Source organism: Bos indicus, chromosome 11, assembly GCF_029378745.1.
Source record: "Bos indicus isolate NIAB-ARS_2022 breed Sahiwal x Tharparkar chromosome 11, NIAB-ARS_B.indTharparkar_mat_pri_1.0, whole genome shotgun sequence".
NCBI classification, from domain to species: Eukaryota; Metazoa; Chordata; class Mammalia; order Artiodactyla; family Bovidae; genus Bos; species Bos indicus.
This window is the reverse complement of record NC_091770.1, coordinates 49,188,804-49,214,507: the sequence shown is the minus strand read 5'-3', so window position 1 is coordinate 49,214,507 and position 25,704 is coordinate 49,188,804. Positions and strand designations below refer to the sequence as shown.

General features: G+C 43.2%; 1 protein-coding gene across 1 annotated transcript; it reads left to right on the top strand.

Moving 5' to 3' along the window:
• Positions 1-17,685: 17,685 nt before the first annotated feature.
• On the top strand, positions 17,686-24,331 carry MAT2A (methionine adenosyltransferase 2A). The gene is made up of 9 exons (XM_070798826.1): positions 17,686-17,890; positions 20,044-20,121; positions 20,213-20,335; positions 20,603-20,715; positions 20,803-20,946; positions 21,123-21,341; positions 21,571-21,753; positions 21,906-22,039; positions 22,713-24,331. Exons 1-9 carry the CDS (start codon positions 17,800-17,802, stop codon positions 22,813-22,815), a joined length of 1,188 nt encoding a protein of 395 aa, XP_070654927.1. The 5' UTR covers positions 17,686-17,799; the 3' UTR covers positions 22,816-24,331.
• The last annotated feature ends 1,373 nt before the right edge of the window (positions 24,332-25,704 follow it).

Below are 25,704 nucleotides of genomic sequence, written 5' to 3'. Positions count from 1 at the left end.
CAGTATTTTTCTTCTCCTGACAAACACCTTTTGCATTCAGCCTCCCAGATTTATTTGTCTGGGCTTTTCTTCTTTCGGAGACCTAAACTGGATGGCTACGTGTAGAAAAAGGGTTTCTGTATTTTTTTTTTTCCAGATATTTTTTAAATTTCACTGCTTCTACCTCACTCTTTTGGACTCAAACAAACGTGAGGGTAACTCAGAATGACCTTTGGCTGCCTGAAGGGTCAGGCCTGAGGTGGCCACAGCCCTGGCCAGAGTCATCATCCATGCAGGTGAGAGTTCTGAGTCACTGGAAGGAGAGACATCCCGGGGGTGGAAAGGACAGGGCCCTGGCCAGGCCAGGTGGGCTTGGAGTGGAAGGAAGCTCCTGGCAGAAACACCTAATAACTTGTTTGCTGTGAGGGGACCCACAGAGGGGATGCAGGAGCTTGGTCTCAAGAAAGAAGACGGTTCTAGGAAGAAGGAAGGGGGTAAGGCAGGGAGACAAGTCAGAGGATGGCTTTTCACTAAACTGTGAGCCTATAAATATAACTTCCCAGGCCTCACGATCACTGATGTCTGAAGCCATGAACTCACCATGGTTTCATCAAGCAGCTCGTGCTCAAGTCTCATCCTATAAAAAGCCATTTTGGTGACCTTCCCGGGTGGTCCAGTGGCTAAGACTCCACGCTCCCAATGCTGAGGGCCCAGGTTTGATCCCTGGTCGGGAGAATTAGATCCCACGTTCTAGAAGTAAGCGTTTGCATGCTGCAATGAAAAGATCCTGCATGCCGTAAAGAGAATTGAAGATCCTGTGTGTAGCAACTAACACCAATCCTGGTGTGCCCAAATAAATATATATTAAAAAATAAAAAGCCATTCTTATATTGAACTCATGGATACCAAGCCCTCAGCATATGCCAGGGTCTGGTTTATGGCAAGTGCTTTCTAAATATGAGCCAATATCATGATTATTATTGAGCAGAAAGCTGCCTCTCTCAAATATTTAGCCATTGGTCCAGTTCTGTCTTTAAAAGCAACCAGGTCCATGTCTGATTGCCTTTGTTCTCGTTTCCATAATAAACATCTTCGGTGGCTGCCACTGCGTGGCTTCCAGACAACCACCATGGTTGTCCTCAATGGACAATGAGACCTATCAATGGGCCTGTAAAACATTTTAAATTTGGTACCCAGGCTTGACTCTCATATCTCAGGTATTATCATCTGACCACCCAAGAACACAGTGGAAAAGTACTCCGTGAGCTCTCTAACCTGCTCACACACAAACCATTATACTAAGCATGCATGAAATGCTGGAGATGCAGAGATAAATAAAACACACTGCCTGCTGTTTGCAAGTGCCCCAAATGGGGCATTTGACTGGATCAATAAATTGTGGTCTAGTCACACAATAGAATATTATTGGGCAATGGAAATGAACTGCCTATGACTGCATGCAACAATATGGATGACTCTCATAGATGTGATGATCAAAAAAAGCCAGATACAAAACAGTACGTATTATTTAAGGTCTATTTCAAAATTTTCAGAAATGAAACTAATCTATGCTGTTTAAAGACTGGACAGCAGGGGTAACCTGGTGGCTCAGTGGTAAAGAATCTGCCTGCCAATGCAGGAGACTCAGGTTTGATCCCCAACCTGGGAAGACCCAGCACAGCTAAATAAAATTTTTTAAAAATCAAAAGTAAAGACTATACACTGGCTCCCCTGAGGAGGGAGATGGAGCATGTAAAAGAACACAAGGAATGCTTTGGTTGCTATAATGCTTGGTTTCTTCACCTGGGGACTGATTGCATGAGTGTATTCAGTTTGTGGAAATTCTGTGAGCTATACATTTAGAATATGTACATTTTTCTGTTTGGATGTTATATATTAATACAATGTTAAGGAGAAAAAAATCAGGCTTCTCAGGTCACATTAGTGGTAAATAATCCACCTGCCACTGTAGGAGACCCAAGAGACTTGGGTTATATCCCTGGGTTGGGAAGATTTCCTGGAGGAGGAAATGGCAACCCAGTCTACTAATCTTGCCTGGAGAATCCCATGAACAGAGGAGCCTGGCGGGCTACAGTCCATAGTGTAGCAAACAGTCAGAAATGACTAAGCAACTGAGCACAGCACAAGGGGGAAGAGTATTATGAGCAGGATCAAGCTAATTGGAGGAGACAGAGTGAGATAACTTTTTTCAGCAAGGTAAATGTCATGATACTGAAATAAACAATGTTTGTTACAGCCATACACACGGAAGGAGCAAGTAGCCGACGCTCAGGGATGGAATACGGTCAGTGAAATGTCCTGGAGGGACTCGAGAACTAAAGAGGAGCTGAACATCATTCTCTAAGACCGAATACTTGGGAAAGAAGGTAAATCTTGTTTTAGATACACTTATAGAGAGAGGGCTGAGATGTTAAAGGCACTCAACCCTGAGCACCTCCTTTGTTCCCTGAAGTAAGAAGGCAAAAGAGGTCACATAGATGAGAGTGGGAGTAAAGTGTGAGAAGTGAACATGGTGAAAATTTGGAATAACTGGGGAATGAGAGCCAGAGCCAACCAAGGATAGGTAGAAATAAATCGATGGGTGGTACAGGAAGAAGCCAGCAGAGCTATGAATCCTGATCCTGGAGTGGCACGTTCTCACTGGTGGGTGGCCTTTCCGGACCATAAATAGAAAACCCAAGGTTGGGATGTTGCTGGGCAGATGTGGCAAAAGCAAGGCAGTTGGTACTGGTGAAGGATCAGCTTTAAAAAAATCAGCCAAGGACATCCTTGGTGGTCCACTGGTTAAGAATCTGCCCGCCAATGCAGGGGACAGGGGTTAGATCCCTGGTTGGAAAACTAAGATTCCACGTGCCACAGAGCAACTAAGCCCATGAGCCAGCAACTGGAGTGTCTGGCACCTGAACAAAAGATCCTGCAAGATGCAACAAAGATCCTGAGCGCTGTAACTAAGACCTGACACAGTCAAATAAATAAACATTTTTTTTTAAATAAAGACTATCAGCCTCCCTTTTTAACAACTCTCCTATTTGAAGCTGTCTTTTCCACCTTCACCATCACCTCCTCAATTTGAACCCCACTCTTTTGCAAAAACTTTTGACCAGTCCCCCTGACTCTGGTCATACCTCCCCTCCACCCTCCAGCTTACTGCCCTGGAGGTCTTCCTAAAACCCCAATGATGGGTCACAATGTTTTCACTAATACAGAGAAAACAAGTTTGCCCTGTGTCAGGAAAAACCATAAACTCCCACCTAAGGGATCCTTCTTCTCTCTCTCATTTATCCCTTCATGTTCCTTTTCTGCTTTTAAAATACTTATTTTTTTAAATCTTACATTCACATGACATTAAAAAAAACCAAATAGTATAGAAAAGCATCAAATAAAAGACAAAAGTTATCTTTTCTCCTGCCGACCCCTAAACCACTCTCCAAAAGTTACCACAATTTCTTATATACTGTTCCTGAAAGAAAAAGTCTATGTAGATCTATTTTTCAATTTAACACAAAGGAGATCACATGGCTGTGCACATTGGTTTATTTTTTTAAACAAAACACATTTAGATCCTTCCATATCAGCATATACAGTTCTATCTCATGTTTTAAAATTGCATACTTTTCCATTACATGGGTGTATTTAACTGGTCCCTTGTTGATGGATGTCTAGGTGTGTTCCAACTTTTTGTTATTACTGACAATGTGGCCGTGAACATACTTGTACATGACTTTGGCATAATTTTGCCAGTATATCCCGAGGGCAAATTTCTACAGTAGAATTGCTAAGTCACTGAGAATAAGCATTCAAAATGTTGCAGATGTTGCTACATTGACCTCCAGGAGACGTGAATCTGTTTATACTCCCAGGAATAGTGTATGAGGGTGCCTGTTTGCACATAAACTTGTGAACACTGGGCATTACTAGACTTTTGTTTGCCAATCTCATTGCTGTGTGATGCATTTCTTGAACTGTGAGCAAGGCTGAATACATGTCTAGGCTAGGCTAGGCTAGGTTAAGTTGCTTCAGTCACGTCCAATGCTTTGCAACTCTATGGACTGTAAACTGTCAGGCTCCTCTGTCCATGAGATTTTCCAGGCAAGAATACTGGAGTGGATTGCCATGTTCTCCTCCAAGGGATCTTTCCGACCCTGGTATTGAACCTGCATCTCTTTGTCTCCTGTACTGGCAGGCAGGTTCTTTACGAGCACCACGAGCACCACCTGGGAAATCCAAATACATGTCTATTCGCTATTTCTTTTTCTTATAGATTCATATCCTCTGCCTATTTGCTGGTTAAGGTTCTGAGTCTGGGTGTGTGAACCAGTCTCTCCCAGAGAAGTTAACAGATGGATAGAATACCATGAATTTCAATTTTGTCCAAATAGAAGCCTCAACCAATCAAAGATGATGGGGTGGTTCCCGAAAGTTTAAGTTAGGATATACTCTTGGAGCTTTCTGTCCACTGATGCTTGATCAGCTGACCACTCCCTACTTCTTGTGCAACCATCATTCCCAAAAGAAGCCCCATATCTATTAGCAAATCATTTCCATTCCTTTTCCTCTGTCTCTGGACACCATTAATCTACTTTCTGAATTTATAGATTTTTCCTATGCCGAACATTTAATATAAATTGAATCATAATACGTGATCCTTTGTGACTGGCTTCTTTCACTTAGCATAATGTTATCAAGGTTTGTTCACACTGAAGTATGTATCAGTATTTCATTCTTTTTTTATGGTCAAATAATATTCCATTGTATGGATATATCACATTCTGTTTATTATAGATATACATTTGGTTTGTTTCCACCTTTTGGCTGTTAGGAAAAAACCTCTATGAACATTTGTGTATAAGTTTTTGTGTGAACATATGTTTCAACTCTCTTGGGTATATATCTAGGAGTGGAATTGTTGAGTCACATGGTCATTCTACGCTCAACTTTCTGAGAAACTACCAAACGTTTTCCATAGCATCTGCACCATTTTACATTTTCACCAGTAATATATGTTCCATATAATGGAGTGTTCCAATTTCTCCACTTCCTTCTCAACACTTGTTATTATCTGTGTCTTTTATTGTAGCTTTGCTAATGAGTGTGAATTGGTATCTCATTGTTTTGATTTGCATTTCTCTAACGACTAATGATTTAAACCATATTTTCATTTGGAGAAATGTCTATATAAACTCTTCACTCATTTAAAAATTAAATTTCTTGTCTTTATTGTTGAGTTGTAAGAGTTCTTTGTATATCCTGGATACTAGACTCTTGTCAGATATATAACTTGTAAATATCTTCTCCCATTCTGTGGGTTGTCTTTTCACTTTGTTGACAAGTTTCTTTTAATGCAGAAAAGATTTTAATTTTGATGAAGTCTGATTTATCTATTTTTTACTTTGGTTGCTTGGGTTTTTGGTGTCATATCTAAGAAACTATTGCCTGGTTAAAGACCATGTAGATTTACTATGTTTTCTTTTAGGAGTGGTGTAGATTTAGCTCTTACATATTGACACCTTTGATCTATTTTGATTTAATTTTTTGTATATGGTGTGAGGTAGGGGCCCAATTTCACTCTTTTGCATGTGGCTCTCCAGCTGTCCCTGCACTGTTTTTTGAGAAGACTACTCTTTCCCCATTGAATGATCTTGGTACCTTTGTCGAAAATCAATTTACCATAGATGTATGAGTTTGTTGATGGACTCTCCATCCTATTCCTCCAAATTTTCTTTAATGTGTTATATATATATATATATATATATATATATATATATATATATATATCCTAAAAAATGACTGTGAAGAGGAAGGGACAGCTGTATCCATGTTCAGCTCCCAAAAGTAAAACCTACATAGGGTCCATATACTATAAAACTATCTTTGGTGATTTGGCTGCTTGTTGTTGTTCAGTCGCTAAGTTGTGTCTGACTCTTGGTGACCCCCACGGGCTGCAGCACGCCAGGCTTCCCTGTCCTTCACTATCTCCCGGAGTTTGCTCAAATTCATGTCCATTGAGTCAGGGATGCTATCTAATCATCTCATCCTCTGCTACCTCCTTCTCTTTTTGCCTTCAATCTTTCCCAGTATCAGGATCTTTTTCAAAGAGTCAGCTCTTTGCATCAGGTGGCCAAAGTACTGGAGTTTCAGCTTCAGCATCAGTCCTTCCAATGAATATTCAGAGTTGATTTATTTTAGGATTGACTGGTTTGATCTCCTTGCAATCCAAGATTGTTTAGAATAAAAGTTGAGTGTTACACAAGAGTCTAATACACACTGCCTTCACTGTGCTCCCAAGTGTTTCTGAGGGAATGTCGGGATGGAAGCATGGCCAGAGGCCAAGGGGAGATGGTCAGAGCCTGGCAGTGTCATTGGTGGCAGCAAAGGGCCTGGCATGGGTAAAAGTCCAAGCAGAGGGCAGAGTCTGTACATACCAGGCCACGTTTGCAAGGCTACCCCTGGGGTAGTTAGTGAGAAGTGTTTCTTAAGGCCCAGCCAGAGTCTGGAAACCATGAATTCAGTCCAATCTCCAAGTTAAAAAAAAATCTTAATTCTCAGTCCAAAAGAATGCCTGGGGTAGTATCTCTGGAATAGGATATCAGAACACTGTAAATTAACCTGGGACTGTGGGCAGTATCCAGGATATGTGTGTGTGTGTGTGTGTGTGTGTGTGTGTGTGTGAGGTTAGGGGGTGAGGAGAAAGGGAGAGAAAAAGAGTGGGGAGGGGAGAGATATCTATTTTGGACAGTATTTTGTAAAGTTTGTATATTTAAAAAAATTTAAATTCAGTCGTCTCCCTAGGGACAAATGACTTCAAAGAATAAATTAATGGAGCATGAAGGGACCTGTCCTTTTCATGAGGGCTCTTCAGTGGCACTGACACCTCAGAAGCAGGTCGTCTGGTATCTGGAACCTTCCCATGGGAGCTGTGCCATAGAAAATGACTACTCAGCCTGGGGGCCTGACAAGACAGAAGCAGGCTCATCCACCATAATCCACACCCTAGAGATAACTCACTTCTGTTCGTTGCTGTTAATCTTTTTTTTAACTTATAGAAATAATTCTTGCAAGTTTTTACAACTTCAAACAACACAGGAGTGAATACATGAAAAGAGTAAATCTCACCCCACAGAAATAGCTGCTATAAATTTTGGTGCTTAGACTCCCAGAATATAGTCTATGAAACAAAAAATATTATATATATATATACACACACACATACACATATTTGTATTTACACATGTGCAGTAATTTTTACAAAGACAAGATGATACTTTATGTTGTTTCAACATGTTTGTCTGTTTGTCCTCCCTGCTCAGCTTGAGGGATCTCAGTTCTCTGACCAAGGACAGAACCTCTATTGTGACAGTGAAAGCTACCACAAATTCAGCTACCACTGAATTTAAAATTTTTTAAATACACAAACCTTACAAAATACTGTCCAAAATAGACTTCTCACTCCTCCCAAATCTTTTTCTCTCCCTTTCTCCCCATCCCCAAACCACACACACACACACACACACACACACTCTGGATACTGCTCCCAGTCCCAGTGAAAGTCCTAATCCCTTGACCACTAGGGAATTCCTTCAACATGCTTTTGTTATACAGAAGAATATCACAGATCTATTTTGAATCTGTACTTATAGTTCTATCTCAGTCCTTTTAATAGCTGTGTAGTATTCCGTTATGAATGAATGAATGAACAATATTTCAATTTCCCTGCTAGCATCCATTTAAGCTCTTTCTATATGCTATTTCCTTTGCTATTATAAAAATGCTGTTACAAACACACAACATACTTGCACATCAAATGCTAATATTTCTTTAGGTTGCTAGAGGTGGGTCTGCAGGATACTAGGGAACATGAATTTAAATTAATGAGATATTATAAAGGATTCTTAACTTTCAATATATGATTGAGCTTCAGAAATTATGTACAGAATTGTGTGTATGTATATATGCTGCATGTTTCTAGGGAGAGATCCCCAGTATTCTGCAGACCTACAAAAACGGTTATCAACCACTGAGGTGCAGGGAGCTGGCATTTCCCTGTGGCTCTGGAACACAGTAGTGAATTTGCAGGTTTTAAGCAATTTTATTGAGCAAAGGTTTATCCAGCAAGGGTTACTTCTTGTCCAGGTCCAGGGCCACCTGCAAGAAGAGCAGTTCGTGGCACAGACGAGAATGTCTTGGCCCTAGAATAAAGGTTGGAGTGCCACAGACACACAGGCATGGCCACAGGCCTCCTGTGTGTCCAGATGGTTAGGGCTTCCCTTGTGGCTCAGTGGTAAGGAACCTGCCTGCCAATGCAGGAGACTCCAGTTTGATCCTGGGGCAGGAAGATCCCCTGCAGAAGGAAATAGCAACCCACTCCAGTATTCTTGCCTGAGAAATACCTGGCAGTCTACAGTCCATGATGTTGCAAAAGAGTCGGACACAACTTGGTGACTAAATCACAACATGTGTGGTTGGCTGGTGTTCTTGGAGCTCAGGTTGGGAGGCCATCTCCACGGCACCTACAGCTTCACCTCTAGGCAGTGAGGGCAGTGGCCAGCTTCCAGTCTGCTTCACCACCCCTCCTCACCCATGTGGCTCCAACATCCAGGGTCAAAACTCTAGCCAAATGGGACTATTCCCTGTCAGGCTATTCTCAGAGACTCAAGTCAATGGTAGTCCACAGATAAGGGCCTTTCACCCCGCAAGGCTCTGGGCTTCATCAGGGAAGACTTTTAGGGACTTACAAGTTCATCCCAATCCTCAGAGAATGCAAGCAAGGCTGCCTTCTAGACAAAAGAAAGAAAGAAAGAAAGTGTTAGTTGCTTGGGTTGTGTCCAACTCTTTCTGGTCCTACAGACTGTGTAGCCCGCCAGACTCCTCCGCCCATGGGATTTTCCAGGCAAGAATAATGGAGTGGGTTGCCATTCCTTCTCCAGGGGAATCTTCCCAACCCAGGGATGGACCCTGGGTCTCTCACATTGTGGGCAGACTCTTCACCGTCTGAGCCACAGGGCACAGATAATTTGGACGCTGACTTTAGAACTTCAGCATCAACCATAATCCTGCAACGTTTCCAGTAGCTCAGTGGTTCTCAACTTGGGAGCCCATTTTCAATTGTCATAGCAATTGGGGGAGGGGGTGCTACTGGCATCTGGGCTTCCCAGGTGGCTCAGTGGGCACAGAATCTGCCTGCAATGCAGGAGACACAGGTTTAGTCCCTGGGTCGGGAAGATCCCCTGGAGGAGGGTATGGCAACCCACCCCAGTATTCTTGCCTGGAGAATCCCACGGACAGAGGAGGCTGGAGGGTTACAGTCCGTAGGGTCACAAAGAGTCAGACGTGATTGAAGTGACTGAGCACGCACACACTACTGGCATCTGGACGGTAGAGGCCAGGGATAGTGCTACGTGCCCTACAGAACACAGAACAGCTCCCTACAATAAACAATTCTCCAGCACAAAATGGCACTGACACCAAGGTTGGAGAAACTGCAAAATATCTGATTAGCAGCATCTACACACTAATTTGGACTAGAGAGTCACCACACTTTTGATGCTTCACAGGCTACCTGGACTTGGCTCACATGAAGTTTCTGCTTTACAATCACTTTTACATAAACTTAGAGAAATCTCTTTCCTTTCTTTTTCTTTTTAAATTGAAGTATAGTTGATTTATAATTTTGTGGAGAAATCTATATCTAAACAATTTAAGGATGAATTCTCAGAATATCTTCTTATCAAATGGATCTAGGTAGGTATTCTTTAAATTTCTATGGTTTTTTGACTCCAAAAATAATTTTTTTTCAAAAATAATTGTTAAAAATTATATGCTACAAGCATGTTTTTAAGCAGACATGTAATTTTCTTTCCATCATTAAGTAATGGCTGAAAGGTTGTAACTTTCAGCATATTGTAAATATTGGCATTTAAAATATAATGTGCCATCACTCTTAAATAGATCGAATGGAACCTATATACCATATAGAGTTAATACCCACAATCATTCATTTAAAAATAACATACAATAGGGAATTTCCTGATGGCCCAGTGGTTAGGACTCCATGCTTGCACTACCAAGGGCCTGGATTCAGTCCCTGGTCAGGGCACTAAGATCCCACAAGCTGTGTGGCGTAACCAAAAAGTAAATAAATAAATAAAAATAATGAATAATTAATAAATAAAAATGTAAAATACATGAACAAATTCTTCAATAGTGTACAAACTTGTATTATTCCTTTTTCTCTGTGAATTCCAATCTACTTAGAATTGTATACTAATGTAATATATTTTATCTTGAAAGTCTTTTATTGATCACCTTATCACCTATTCTGTACCAAAACATGCATAAAAGTGAAATATATATATTAGAAAATGTTTATTACTTTAAGTTTCTCAGAGTTAGCAAAATTTCCTTTGGCTTTGTCAGGCAAGTGTATTTCCCTCAGTTCTGTCTCATCACAACAAAGATTTGGAGTGACGGACATTAAAGCCCTCGGCGTGTCACAGCTCTCGGGTCTTGGACAGACCGTGTTATAGCTCTCAGGTCTCAAACGGACCGTGTTATACCTCTTAGAATAATCAGTGTTATAGCTCCATGTTACAGCTGTATTTTATTTAGATAATAGCAGGAAAATCCATCCTCAAGGCATGAGGGCATGTCGACCCAAAGACATGAAGAGAAGAGAACCCCAGCATGTGGGGGAGAGAGAGAGAGAGAGAGAGAGAGTGCTTTGGCTCCTCTTTTTATGTCTTTTTTTCCCCCCTGGGCCTGCCCTATGTAAATTGGGCTAGCCAGGAGTGTTGTTTGCTCTAACTGAGGTTCTCACTCCGGTCCTCGGACCTTCCTTTGTTCTATTTTCGCGGGCTTTTCTCTTCCTTGTCTTTTAGCCATCACCATTCTGGACTCCTGTTTCCTATTCTAACTACCTAACAGCTTGATTTATTAATAATCAGTATACAACTGAGCAAAATAAATATTAATACACTCTAATTTTTTATAATTATCCATCAAAAAAGGAAAAATATATAAACATATACGTGTATATGTATTTGTTCGGTAGTTAGAATAGGAAATAGGAGTCCAGAATGGCGGTGGCTAAAAGTCAAAGAAGGGAAAAGCCCACGAAAATAGAACAAAGGAAGGTCCAAGGACCAGAGTGAGGACCTCAGAACAAACAACACTCCTGGCTAGCCCAATTTGCATAGGGCAGGCCCAGGGGGAGAAAAAAAAATATTAAAAGAGGAGCCAAAGGGTTAGGGGGTCTCTCTCTCTCTCCCGCGCACTGGGACACTCTTCTCTTTGTGTCTTTGGGTCAGCATGCCCTCACGCCTCGAGGATGGACTTTCCTGCTATTATCCAAATAAAATAGAGGTATAACATGGAACTGTAACACTGATTTGTCTAAGAGTTATAATACGGTCTGTTCGAGATCTGAGAGCTATAACACGGTCTGTCCAAGACCCGAGAGCTGTGACACGTAGAGGGCTTTGATGTCCGTCACTCCAAATCTTTGTTGTGACGAGAGAGAACCGAGGAGTATACCCTTACCTGACATATTGATACACTAGTTTAAGATCCATGAAAGAATATTACTTACTGCTAGGAGGGACAGGATACATTACTGATCTATTTTTCATTTTTATAGATATAAACACTAAGTAACCTTTTTTATATAAACAAGTAAATAGGGAAGGGATTTTGTTAGGGAAATTTTACTACATATCTTCAATTCTTTTTGAGTTAAATGCCCCCAAAATAAACAATAAAAAACCACATAAAGATCAGAACAGATCAGATCAGATCAAATCAGTCGCTCAGTCGTATCCGACTCTTTGCGACCCCATGAATCGCAGCACGCCAGGCCTCCCTGTCCATCATCAACTCCCGGAGTTCACCCAGACCCACATCCATCATGTCAGTAATGCCATCCAGCCATCTCATCCTCTGTCGTCCCCTTTTCCTCTTGCCCCAAATCCCTCCCAGCATCAGAGTCTTTTCCAATGAGTCAACTCTTCGCATCAGGTGGCCAAAGTACTGGAGTTTCAGCTTTAGCATCATTCCTTCCAAAGAAATCCCAGGGCTGATCTCCTTCAGAATGGACTGGTTGGATCTCCTTGCAGTCCAAGGGACTCTCAAGAGTCTTCTCCAACACCACAGTTCAAAAGCATCAATTCTTCGGCGCTCAGCCTTCTTCACAGTCCAACTCTCACATCCATACATGACCACAGGAAAAACCATAACCTTGACTAGACGAACCTTTGTCGGCAAAGTAATGTCTCTGCTTTTGAATATGCTATCTAGGTTGGTCATAACTTTCCTTTCAAGGAGTAAGCGTCTTTTAATTTCATGGCTGCAGTCACCATCTGTAGTGATTTTGGAGCCCAGAAAAATAAAGTCTGACACTGTTTCCACTGTTTCCACATCTATTTCCCATGAAGTGATGGGAACGGATGCCATGATCTTCGTTTTCTGAATGTTGAGCTTTAAGCCAACTTTTTCACTCTCCACTTTCACCTTCATCAAGAGGCTTTTGAGTTCCTCTTCACTTTCTGCCATAAGGGTGGTGTCATCTGCATATCTGAGGTTATTGATATTTCTCCCGGCAATCTTGATTCCAGCTTGTGTTTCTTCCAGTCCAGCGTTTCTCATGATATACTCTGCATATAAGTTAAATAAACAGGGTGACAATATACAGCCTTGATGAACTCCTTTTCCTATTTGGAACCAGTCTGTTGTTCCATGTCCAGTTCTAACTATTGCTTCCTGACCTGCATACAAATTTCTCAAGAGGCAGATCAGGTGGTCTGGTATTCCCATCTCTTTCAGAATTTTCCAGTTGATTGTGATCCACACAGTCAAAGGCTTTGGCATAGTCAAGAAAGCAGAAATAGATGTTTTTCTGGAACTCTCTTGCTTTTTCTATGATCCAGAGGATGTTGGCAATTTGATCTCTGGTTCCTCTGCCTTTTCTAAAACCAGCTAGAACATCAGGAAGTTCATGGTTCACATATTGCTGAAGCCTGGCTTGGAGAATTTTGAGCATTACTTTACTAGCATGTGAGATGAGTGCCATTGTGCTGTAGTTTGAGCATTCTTTGGCATTGCCTTTCTTTGGGATTGGAATGAAAACTGACCTTTTCCAGTCCTGTGGCCACCTCAGGGAGTGTGAAATATCTATCCTTTGACATGTAACAAAGGGCATGAATTCAGAGCTCAGATCCAGGCTCAAGTCCACTACGTGGGTGAATTACACGTCAGTTTTTTCATGTATAAAACAGGAAGAGAAACAGCATCTGCCTCATTGGAATTGTAAGGCACAGAATTGGAATTCCTCATCAGAATTGTAAGGCACAGAAAAGATGCTTGAACAGTGCTTGTCACAATAAATTATAGATGCTGTCATCGTTAGAGTATAGTCTCCATCAGTGTTTTCTGCATTGTACCCTATGCATTCTTCCATCTCTCACTACTTAATAGGTTTGTCAAAAGATTTGATTATCAGAAGAGAAAAACAGAGAAACAAAAACAGGTTACGAGAAGCGTCACACTGAGGGGAGTCACATAGTATTGGACTGGCCAAAAAAGTTCATTTGGGTTTCTCTGTAAGACGTTACAGCAAAACCGGAACTAACTTTTTGGCCAACCCAATATTTGTTTCAGAACCCATTAGAGTTTCCCAGGTGGCACAGTGGTAAAGAACCTGCCAGCCAATATAGGAGATGCAAGAGACGCGTGTTGGATCCCTGAGTCAGGAAGATCCCCTGGAGTAGGAAATAGCAACCCACTTCAGTATTCTTGCCTGGAAAGTCCCATGGACAGAGGAGCCTGCAGGCTGCAGTCCACGGAGTCTCAAAGAATTTGATGCAACTGAGCACATGAGCAGAGCAGAGTTAGTTTGCTTCTGAGGCCATGTCTGAATTTTGGTCCTGAAGAACTGGCACCATTTTGGAGATAGCTGGCCTAGATTTCCTTCTTCTTTGCCTGTTATCACATAGAAGGTAGTCTGGAGCTCTCTTCTCAACATAGCACCTTCGCTATTACTTTTTGATACACACAGGGTCATCTCCCTCTCTTTTCCTGCCAAATCAACAGCTTCTTGCACTGCAAATACTTTCTCTTCCTTACTGGTACTCTTTCCTTCACTGGCAGATGGATAAGACCTGGAGTCATTATACCTGCTGTCTAGGTTGTCCACCCACTGGTTTTGCCTCTTTCGTGGAACTCCTGCTACATTAATGTTCTTGAGGTTGAGATCTGGAGCCTTTAGGTGATTAAATTCTTCTATGTGCTTTACATTTCACATTCAACAAATCTCATTCACGTTGAATATGAAATAAACCAGCAACTCCTCCTAGTTTATTTTAGCCTTGGAATACTAACGTATGCATGCTTACATGCATGCTCAGTGCCGTCCAACTCTTTGGGACACCATAGACTGTAGCCTGCCAGGCTCCTCTGTCCATGGGATTTCCGAGGCAAGAATACTGGAGTGGGTTGCCATTTTCTCCGCCACAGGATTGACCCAACCTAGGGATTGAACCCATGTCTCCTGCAGCTCCTGCACTGCAGCCAGATTCTTACCACTGAGCTGCCCAGGAAGTCCACTAACGTATAGAATCAGAAATTTCACTCCTCTCAGAACAGGATGGCAATGAGCTCCCCTGTCAGTAAAGAGCTTTCAGTGTTATTAATTACAATTCTGGTGACGAAAAGAAAGCAGCAGCTCTTTTCATTGATTTTATATGATCCCTGGGTTTTTTATTTCCCTATCTCTTTGTGCCATTTCTTATATTTATCCTTTCATCTCTTTCTCCCTCTCTCTCCTTCTCATATATACATTCTTAAACACCTTCTGTGAATCAGACTCTCAGTGATAAAGCCTGAGCAAAACTGACCACCTTCTTATTGTCACGGGGCTTACAAATCTAACTGGGAGTTGAGACATTCATCAAATAATGCCCAACTCTGTAATTTCAAAGAGCCCTGAGTGCCATGTAGGAAAACACAGGATCCTGTGAGAAATCTGTGCAGGTGACCATTTCATCCAGAAAAAGGCAGCTGAAGGCTACATCCAGGAAACAGCAGCTGAGCTGAGATGGGAATGATGGGGAACGATTAGCCAGACATCTCCCCTCATATAGAGCTCTGGGTGGGCAGAGACCAGGACTGTCATAGCACCCATCCTGGGTCCGCTGGACAGAAATGCTCATAAATATTTGTGGGAAGAAAGGACCGTGTGAATAATATAAATCAGTGAAAATGTGCTCTGCTTTGTTCTGAGGGTAATCAATTAAGAAATTTAACTGTTAACAGTTCAAAGAAATTCAAAGCAGAAGACAGGAGAAAGCGGCACAAATGAGGTTAAAGAAATAGCAGGTAAATCACACTGAGGCCTGTAAAGGTAGGTAGGGATTTGGGTCTTTATCCTCACACAACAACTGGAAGCCTCTGAAGGGTTATTTTTTTTACTGCTGTGCTAAAGAGTTTACTTGAATGATTTTGTTTCATCCTTGATGCAATTCTGTGATAGTACAATTATTATCCCAATTTTACAGTCTTGAGGACTCTAGGGTATAGAGAAGGTAAGTTGTTTGCTCAACACTGTTAATAAGTGGCAGAGGCTTGACTCGAAAACCCCTACTCTTAACCATTAAAGTACAGATGCTAAGAACAAGAATGAGGAGGTAAGCAAGTATGAACAGCTGATTCTAATCTCCTTGGAAAGAACAGCCTCACTGTGGAGTTGGTAGCATAGGGGTATATAAAGGCTTAATGACCTAATCACTGAATTTAATCCCCTTGTTCTGACTCCATATTAATTAAATAACTTTCTAATTATATTCTGGATTCCCCTATAGATTCTTCTGCTGGAAGATCATGCACTGACCGGCCTACACAGGCAACTTGTTTCTGTTGGAAATTTTATTACACGTTGTAAGATAACTGGAATTCTGCTTTAAAAAAACAAAAAGGTGACTCTAAAACACACAATAAATTATGAAAGTCTTACAGTTTATTTTTCCACGAAGTTAGTCTGGAAAATATAAGCCAATAAAACAGCATATATGTTGCCTCTTTTGTGATTTAGCCTTTTCTTGTTCCCTGCTTTGAGGGAACATGGATGTGGTCACAAAGTCTGAAGATGAGCCCTTTTTTTAAGTTCTTTGTCAGAATCCCTAGTGCTTCCATTGTTTCCCAAACAGCAACCTCCCCCCGCCCCAACCTCCTTGCCTCTCGCAAACCGAAGAGAGGATTGTTCTTCTGAATTTTCCTAATTCTCTGAGCCGTAAGCAGCTGGAGCTGCTGCAAGGGGTCTTATTCGTCTCCCAAGGGTAACGAGCATTCTATCCTAGGAGCAAGCGGTTTCCTAATAACATCATTAAAGCCAATGTTCACGCGCTCGGGGCCACCGCAACAGCGGCAGCCATCCCCACCCCCCCATCTTCGGCCCCCTCTCGGCCCTGCACCGTGTCCGCCGCCCTTGGGGCGGGAGGAAGTGACACGGGCCCACCCGCCACTTGTGGGTCTTTCCAAACGGGAGCCATGAAGCCAGTCCCCGACTCCCTGCCCCTAGCTGGCTCAAGTTTGGTTTTGTTCTTTTTTCTTTCCCTAGAATTCCTTTAATGGGCAAAATTGCACAAACGCAGGTGGACATTATATAAAGTGAAAGCTTCAGGAAACAGACCATTCGTTTCACCTTGATCTGCTGAATCACATACAAGGGCGAAAGACTCCCGCCGCCCCCACCCCCCTCCCCCACACACCGATATTCAACACTCTCTTGCACAGAAAACTGAAACAACCCTCTAAACATCGACTCTTTCTGTCCCCTCCAAGACATTAAAGTCAGCAAGTGCAAGGTCAGCCTCGTGAGCAGCCTTTCTCGGAGGACAGGCTGGAGCCCGAGGCCGAGTGCAGCCTCTGCCGTAGGGTGTGCAAAGGGTAAGGCCTCTCTCCGAAACTCTAGCGCGGGGGGCGGCAGTCGTTGAAATTGATGCCAGAACTCTCGTTATTCCGTTTTTCGGCCATTTTCATCACAGAACCATTAACTAAGACATTGCTAGCAACAGGACGGCCCCCTCACCCCCCCGTCCCAGGACTGCCAGCCGCCGGCAGCGCGCAGGAAGGGGAGGCACAAGGCCGCGCGAAGGCTCGTACGCTGACCGGCCAATATGGCCACTTTCACGTGGCTGTGGGCTACCGGGGCTCCCCGTCACCCGGGCATCCCCAGGCTGGGCAGCCGGAAAGACCCTCGGGGAGCGCCAGAGGACAAAACCCCAGTCGATTCCCTAGGCCACCGCTGGGGGACGCGACCTTGTGGCCAGACAGCCGGGCCAACGGTCGGGAGGGAGGTGCCATGTCACAGCACAGGGGAGAAGGCCCATAAACCCCTTGTCTGTCTTCCTCCCCCGTGGCTCACGGAAGGGTACGGTGACCCTGTATTCTTGTCTTTCCCCTCACCCCTTGTTAGTAGTGCTTAAGATGGCGAATATTCGCAGGAGGGGCGCGTTACCCCCGCTCCCTCCCCTGCCAGGGACAGTGGTTCGGCCCGAGCTCCTCTCTGCGCACCGCCCCTTCCCTCTTCCCGCGTCCCCGCGCGAGTGGCGCATTGGCGCCGGGCGCCGAGGGGCGGGGCTCGGCTCGGGCGCGCGCGGGCCCCGTATATAAATACTGGGCCGCGCCGCCCGCCGCCTCGTTCGCTCCGCGCCGCCTGCCTGAGCTAAGTAGACCGCCGTCTTCTGCTCGCACACTTCGCAGTCGCCTTGCCGCTCCCTTTTCTCCTCTACTCCACTTTGACTTACTACCACCACCATGAACGGGCAGCTCAACGGCTTCCACGACGCGTTCATCGAGGAGGGCACGTTCCTCTTTACCTCCGAGTCCGTGGGGGAAGGCCACCCAGGTGAGGTGACGGGCCCTGGAGCGAAGCGAGGGGCGGGGCGCGGGATCGGGCTTGGTTGGTAGGACCCGCTAGTCGCGGTGTCCACGCCAGTGACCCTTTCCCGGCTGGTGGTGGGAAGAGCGGCGGCCGCGCGCCTTCCTCGTGGCGCCGCCGGTGCCGAGCGCGTGGCCGCCGCTCCCTCCCCCGCTTCTCTTCCCCTCTTCCCATCCGGCCGCGCGCCCCGGCATGCGGAAGATTCCAGAAAACGAGAAGGGTGGGGGCCGCGGCCGCTCGTGCTCCTGCCAAGGAGGGCACTATTTCCTCCTCTCCGCTCTGCGCGCCGAGCCACCTCGAGTGGGCGACCCGCCCCGCGTGCTCGCGTCCGGCCCGCGGGAGCGCGCGCCCCGCATTGCAGCCGCAACCACGTGTCTGCCGCATGTGGCTTCTGGGCGAGGGAGCCGGCCGGTTTGCAGAGCGCGGTCTGGGCCTCAGGGGGTCCGCGCTCCCCATTAATTCCTTGGCTACGGTGAAGGATAAGACATGCCCTTAGCCGGTATATGGTTTGGCGTCAAGGTGACAGCCTCCAACTAAATATAGCGCTTGTCTGAGGATCCCTGCCTTATTTGGATCGCGCGTGAAAAGGACAGGAAGCATGAATTGAGTGCGAGGCGCCATTGCAATGGGGCTGACCGTTAAGCAGGGTTTTACTCCACACGTCCTACGGGCTTTGTCCAGCGGTCCGCCATTACGGGGATCAATTTACACGCGAAGGAGTGAAGCAATACCAAGGAACTTTCATTCGCAGCCTGAAAACCTCGTATGGTGAAGATCACTATTTTACTAGTCTGATCCAGACCTTTCTTAGGATGACCACAATGACAGATGTCGTCTGATGGCTTAAGGAGCCATTTCTCTCCAGAAAGCCTACTGTGCCGATGGTGAAACACCACAAGCAACCTAGTGGTCTACTGAGGCCCTAATGAGTGACGGTCAGATGTGGTGTGGTGGTTTTGTTTGTATTCTCCCAGTGTTGGGAACATGTGTGTTTGACCCACCTTTTATTAAGCTAAAGCTGCAGGCATTCGGAAATGTTTAGATTGTTTTGGTCTATGGCATGAGTGCGGTACACGTTTTACTTAAGATTTTTTTGGTTGGTTAAAGAAAATTTAGGAAAGTAAGATTTGGGGAGCTGTATAGATGAGGGGAATATCAAGGATTCAGAATACATTTGGGTATTTTCCAACCTATTCAGCTCTTGATCCTGGATTACCTAACACAGAATCAAATTGTTGCCGATAATCAAATCATTATCCCCTTTGTTCGTGAGGTGTCCTTGCTTTTATCATTTAACTCTTTAAGTGACATTTTCTCTCACTTCCCTAATTGGTGTTCCTTAGAGGATCATGGAGAAATTGATAAACAGACCACACTTTGTGTTAGATTTATAATGAGAATTTTAAACTTGGGGGATAAAATGTTAAGTATTGTTGTCTTTGAAAATTAATGCGGTAAAGGTGAATGTTGCTTGTTTTGCTTTTGGTTGGAAGAAAGCCACTTTTTCTTTGTACTTGCATTTGAATCTCTGTTGTGTGGCTGTTCTGTATAACAATGAAAATTGGTTTAGCCTGGGAACTTTAGTTTTTCAAAATGTTTGAAATAGTGGAAAGATGGGACTCATGTCCTTGTAAAAAGCTGTAAAGTGCATATATCACAATGAGCTTAAATGTGTTAAACATGCTGTTCTGCTGGCTTACCTGAATTGGTGATCTTGTTGTACAGTTACATTAAAAAACCAAGGTGTCAAGTTTGGAAATATGTATCACTGTATGCAGGATTCTTCAGGAAAATGGTTTCTGCAGAAGGAATGCTTTACTTAGATGGCAGTTAGGTATGCTGTTGAAAATGGTTAAATTGATACATTTTTATGTTATATAGGTTTTGCCACAATTTGTAGGGGGTGGGGTACTGTGCCAAGCGGCATGTGGGATAGAGCCCTTGCCCCCTCCTGTGGAATAGTGGAGTCCTAACCACTGCATGGAGGGAATCCCTGCCACAATTTTAGAAGAAACCATTCACAAAGATCTTAACAGCTGTAGTTATAGGGAGGGAGGCATGACATACTTATATTAGTAGTAAATTAAAGAAATTGAGCCAGGAATTTTTTTTCCCCCCAGATAAGATCTGTGACCAGATCAGTGATGCTGTCCTTGATGCCCACCTTCAGCAGGACCCTGATGCCAAAGTGGCTTGTGGTAGGTTCAGAACACTTCTCACCTGATGAAAAGATAACATGAAAATTAACTTTATAAAGTGATATTTGAGTGTGAACATCTCTTTTATTAGAAACTGTTGCTAAGACTGGAATGATCCTTCTTGCTGGGGAAATTACATCCAGAGCTGCTGTTGACTACCAGAAAGTGGTTCGTGAAACCATTAAACACATTGGATATGACGATTCTTCCAAAGGTATGTTTTAATGAGTTGACTTTCTAACCTCATTTTTCCAGATACTTCCTTCAGTCCTCTTTAGTTCTATTTTCTAGAGTGTTCCCGGGAATATTTAATTCCACCCGTATACTTTTACTGTCCTTTTGTTCTGGCCCTATGCTTTTCTCTAAAAGTACTACATTTAGGTATATTTTATTTCTTCAGCAGCATTTAGAATTCCAGATGATTGTAAATTTTAAAATATTGCTATGGCCCTTAAAAAAACACACATTGTTTTGTTTATAGGCTTTGACTACAAGACATGTAATGTGCTAGTGGCCTTGGAGCAACAGTCACCAGATATTGCCCAAGGTGTTCATCTTGACCGAAACGAGGAAGACATTGGTGCAGGAGACCAGGTATCTGGGCAGACATCTGTTTGCATCTCTTCTTCTAACAAATTTTGAAGCTTGGATTGATTGCATTGGTGACTTTTCCTTTTATAGGGTTTGATGTTTGGTTATGCCACTGATGAAACTGAGGAATGTATGCCTTTAACCATTGTCTTAGCACACAAGCTCAATGCCAAACTGGCTGAACTGCGCCGGAATGGCACTTTGCCTTGGTTACGCCCTGATTCTAAAACTCAAGTAAGTGATGAACATCGTAAAGCCACACCCATTACACTGGCACAGGACATCAGTAAGGTTGTTTGATTAAAGCTAAGAGAAGAATAGCATTTATTTTCTGTACTGTAGTGTAGGGTAGGGAACCAAGAACAAAGCTATTGTTCAGTAGACTGATGTTCTGATGTTTGGCTTTCAAGGTGACTGTGCAGTATATGCAGGATCGAGGTGCCGTACTTCCCATCAGAGTCCACACAATTGTTATATCTGTTCAGCATGATGAAGAAGTTTGTCTTGATGAGATGAGAGATGCTCTAAAGGAGAAAGTCATCAAAGCTGTTGTACCTGCAAAGTACCTTGATGAGGACACAATCTATCATCTACAGCCAAGTGGCAGATTTGTTATTGGTGGGCCTCAGGTAAGGCCTTACAATTTCAGTTAATTTGCCTTTTTTTTTTTGTAATCTGTCATGGTTACTTGGAAAAACCTGGCTACTTTCCACCTTTTTCCTAGGTTTTTTGAAGCCTGCGTGTGAATCTTCTGAGGATGTTTGCCAAGTGATACTGAATAAGCATTTAACAGGCAGGCCTGATCTAGAACCACTGGAAAGGATTGGGCATAAAGTAACTTAAATTATGTAATTTCAGGGTGATGCTGGTTTGACTGGCCGGAAAATCATTGTGGACACTTACGGTGGTTGGGGAGCTCATGGAGGAGGTGCCTTTTCAGGAAAGGATTATACCAAGGTGGACCGTTCAGCTGCTTATGCTGCTCGTTGGGTGGCAAAATCCCTTGTTAAAGGAGGTCTGTGCAGAAGGGTTCTTGTTCAGGTATATATTTTCCTATAACTGGGTTCACTAAAAGGTGTGTAAGTGGGAGGATGTTTAGCAGTTAACTACTTGTCTTTTTTTTTTAATACCAGTCTGTTACACAGTGCGTGTCTTTTGCTCACCGACTCTTAATGATATTTAAATTCTTTTAGGTCTCTTATGCTATTGGAGTATCTCATCCATTGTCTATCTCCATTTTCCATTATGGCACCTCTCAGAAGAGTGAGAGAGAGCTATTAGAGATTGTGAAGAAGAATTTTGACCTCCGCCCTGGGGTCATTGTCAGGTAAAGATGGTAAAGCCTATTGCTAGTGAAAAACATTGAGGGTGTGGGTGTGTATATAAACTTGATATATTCAAATCTCAGAAGGCGAAGGTATGAAGAAAGACTCAAGTGGGGAAACATCTTAATTCCTAGAATGTGTTGATATCATAAAAAATTGCCTTCAGTAGAGGCTTAAATTATTAGGAAGAATCTAAAATTCTAGTGCTCCATGGCTTAGACTAACTACCCTAGAAAAGTTCTCCACATTTGATACAGACTTGTGTTCCTGTTACCTGAGGGATGTTTACTTAAAAGAATTTTTAGTGCAGATAAATGAGACGTACATGGCTGTTGTAAAGAAAATAACCATGGTAGGGTGTGGGCATGGGACCTTGGTAAGTATTCCATGACTTTAGATGAGTTTTTGACACTTGAAATTTCTCCAAATAATGACAAGTTTTCATATTTGTTGGAGCCAGGGACGGAAAAACGAGAACTATAGTTACTGATAAGGACTGTGCAAGGAGTTTTGGACACCAGGGAAGTAACAAACACTTTTGCCACAAACTTCTTTCCTAGCATACCCCAGAGAACTGAACTCATTTGCCAGAAGTCTTGAAAATGAGTCTTGCTGATTGTTTTGCTTTACTTTAATTGAATGCTACATATTAAGTTACGGACTTGTATATTCCAGGGATCTGGATCTGAAGAAGCCAATTTATCAGAGGACTGCAGCCTATGGCCACTTTGGTAGGGACAGCTTCCCATGGGAAGTGCCCAAAAAGCTTAAATATTGAAAGTGTTAGCCTTTTTTCCCCAGACTTGTTGGCGTAGGCTACAGAGAAGCCTTCAAGCTCTGCGGGAAAGGGCCCTTCTTCCTAAATTTTCCTGTCCTCTTTCAGCTCCTGATCAGTTGCAGTCACTCTATAGTCAATGACATGAATTTAGCTTGTGTGGGGGACTGTAAGTTGGGCTTGCTATTCTGTCCCTAGGTGTTTTGTTCACCATTATAATGAATTTAGTGAGCATAGGTGATCCGTGTAACTGCCTAGAAACAAATCAACAGCATTGTAGTAAATAATGCTTTGAAATTGAACCTTTGTGCCCTATCACCCAACCTTCTAAAATCCTAATTGCATTGACTTTCCCACCAAATGCTGAAAATGTCCTTGTAATGTGCACGTAAAGTACTTGTAGTTCCATTATAGCTTCTTGTCTGGCAATGCCACAGCCCTGTCAGCATGAATTTGTAATGTCTTGAGCTCTATTATGAATGTGAAGCCTTCCCCTTATCCTCCCTATAACTTGATCCACTTCTAATTATGTAGCTCTTTGTCAGGGAGTGTTCCCTATCCAATCATTCTTGCATGTAACGCAAGTTCCAGTTGGAGCTCTAGCCTGACATAAGAAAAAAAAAAGGCAGTTACCATTAAACCATCTCCCTGGTGCTTATGCTCTTAATCGCCATCTCTTAAACAGCACCAAATCAGAATCTCTCCACTTTCAGCTGTCTTTTGGAGGACGTACGTAATAAGGTTTTTATTTAGTAAACCAATCCTATGCATGGTTTCAGCACTAGCCAAACCACCAATTCCTAGCTCTAGAAAAACAGGCACTTGGCACCCTTGTGATGTCATACAGAGAAGTCACAGGGCAGTACCTGAGGGTCTGTAGGTTGCACACTTTGGTACCAGATAACTTTTTTTTTTTTCTTTATAAGAAAGACTGAGTACTCCACACTGCACAAGAACTCCTCCCAGGGTTTTAACTTTGTTTTATTTTCAAAACCAGGTCCAATGAGCTTTCTGGACAGCTGGTGTAGCTACAGAGAAACCAGCTTCCTTCAGAGAGCAGTGCTTTTGGCGGGGAGGAGGAAATCCCTTCATACTTGAACATTTTCTAATTGCTTATTTATTGTATTCTGGGGTATGGCGTAAGTACAGAGAAGCCATCACCTCAGATGGCAGCTTTTAAAAGATTTTTTTTTTCCTCAACACCATGATTCCTTTAACATGTTTCCAGCATTCCCAGGTAGGCCAAGGTGTCCTACAGAAAAACCTTGGGTTAGACCTACAGGGGTTCTGGCTGGTGTTAACAGAAGGGAGGGCAGAGCTGGTGCAGCTGGCCATGGAGAAAGCTGACTTGGCTGGTGTGGTACAGAGAAGCCAGCTTGTTTACATGCTTATTCCATGACTGCTTGCCCTAAGCAGAAAGTGCCTTTCAGGATCTATTTTCGGAGGTTTATTACGTATGTCTGGTTCTCAATTCCAACAGTTTAATGAAGATCTAAATAAAATGCTAGGTTCTACCTTGCCTGTGTGCATTATTATTTGTATTTTGGCGGTATGTGGGATGGTTTCCCAACCAGAGACTGAACGTGGACCTCTGCAGTGAAAGCACTGAATCTTGGCCACCAGGGAACTCCTCCCTCCATTATTCTTGAGTGTTTCAGTATGAGTATGAATGAAACATATTTTAACCCTGAGTAATTGTAATCCCACCCATGGTTTAGGGAAATCACTTCAACTGTAGGCCTCTAAAAGGTTCTTAGTGTCAGGGATACGGTTTATGAAAGTTCAACTTTTGTCCAGCACTGCCTTTTTTGGCCAACACAGTGGGCAAAATTCACGTCTTATTACAACAGCCATTTCTGCACTATCAGCAGTGCTTTAAAGGCAAAAGAACAATTAAAAATGAGTATCATGTGAGAAGAGTGATACTTTACATTTTAAACCAATTTTCATTGTTTTGAAAACAAAAGCAATTTAATGCCTTAAATTTGTCTTCTGTCTTCTGTATAAATGGGTTAAAGGCTACAAGTTACTGCAGTTTGAAAAGTTTTTAAACAGTAGTGAAGGACCAGTGAGGATCCATTATATAATGGATAAACTAAAGTTTAAAACCAAAACCACAATGAGGATGTGTATTCTGAATTTGTGGCAGTTATCAACCAGCTCTTGAATCATCCTTTCTTGAGCTACATGGCCCATGTTTACACCAGCAAATATGAAATCAAATGGTTGAAATGCTTTGCTCTTGCAAATGAGGCCCAAGCAGTGCCTGCTTATATCTGTATGCTTGGAGAGTTAAAAGTATAGAAACCAGTTTGGGGGGAAAGGCAAGGTTAAATATAGGGGAGTATAAACTCTTGACCTGCTGTGAAACTTCAGAACTTCAACTTTTCATGACATTAAAAAGCTCCAAAATACCAAAAAGCTTTCAGATGGCCAAGACACTTGTCTCAGTTCAGTTGCTCGGTCGTGTCTGACTGCCACCCTATGAATTGCAGCATGCCAGGCCTCCCTGTCCATCACCAACTCCCGGAGTTCACTCAAACTCAAGTCCATCGAGTCAGGGATGCCATCCAGCCATCTCATCCTCTGTCGTCCCCTTCTGCCCTGAATCCCTCCCAGCATCAGGCTTCCAATGAGTCAACTTCACATGAGGTGGCCAAAGTATTGGAGTTTTCAGCTTTAGCATCAGTCCTAAAGATCACCCAGGACTGATCTTTAGAATGGACTGGTTGGATCTCCTTGCAGTCCAAGGGATTCTCAAGAGTCTTCAACACCACAGTTCAAAAGCATCAATTCTTCGGCGCTCAGCTTTCTTCACATTCCACCTCTCACATCCATACGTGACCACTGGAAAAACCATAGCCTTGACTAGACGGACCTTTGTTGGCAAAG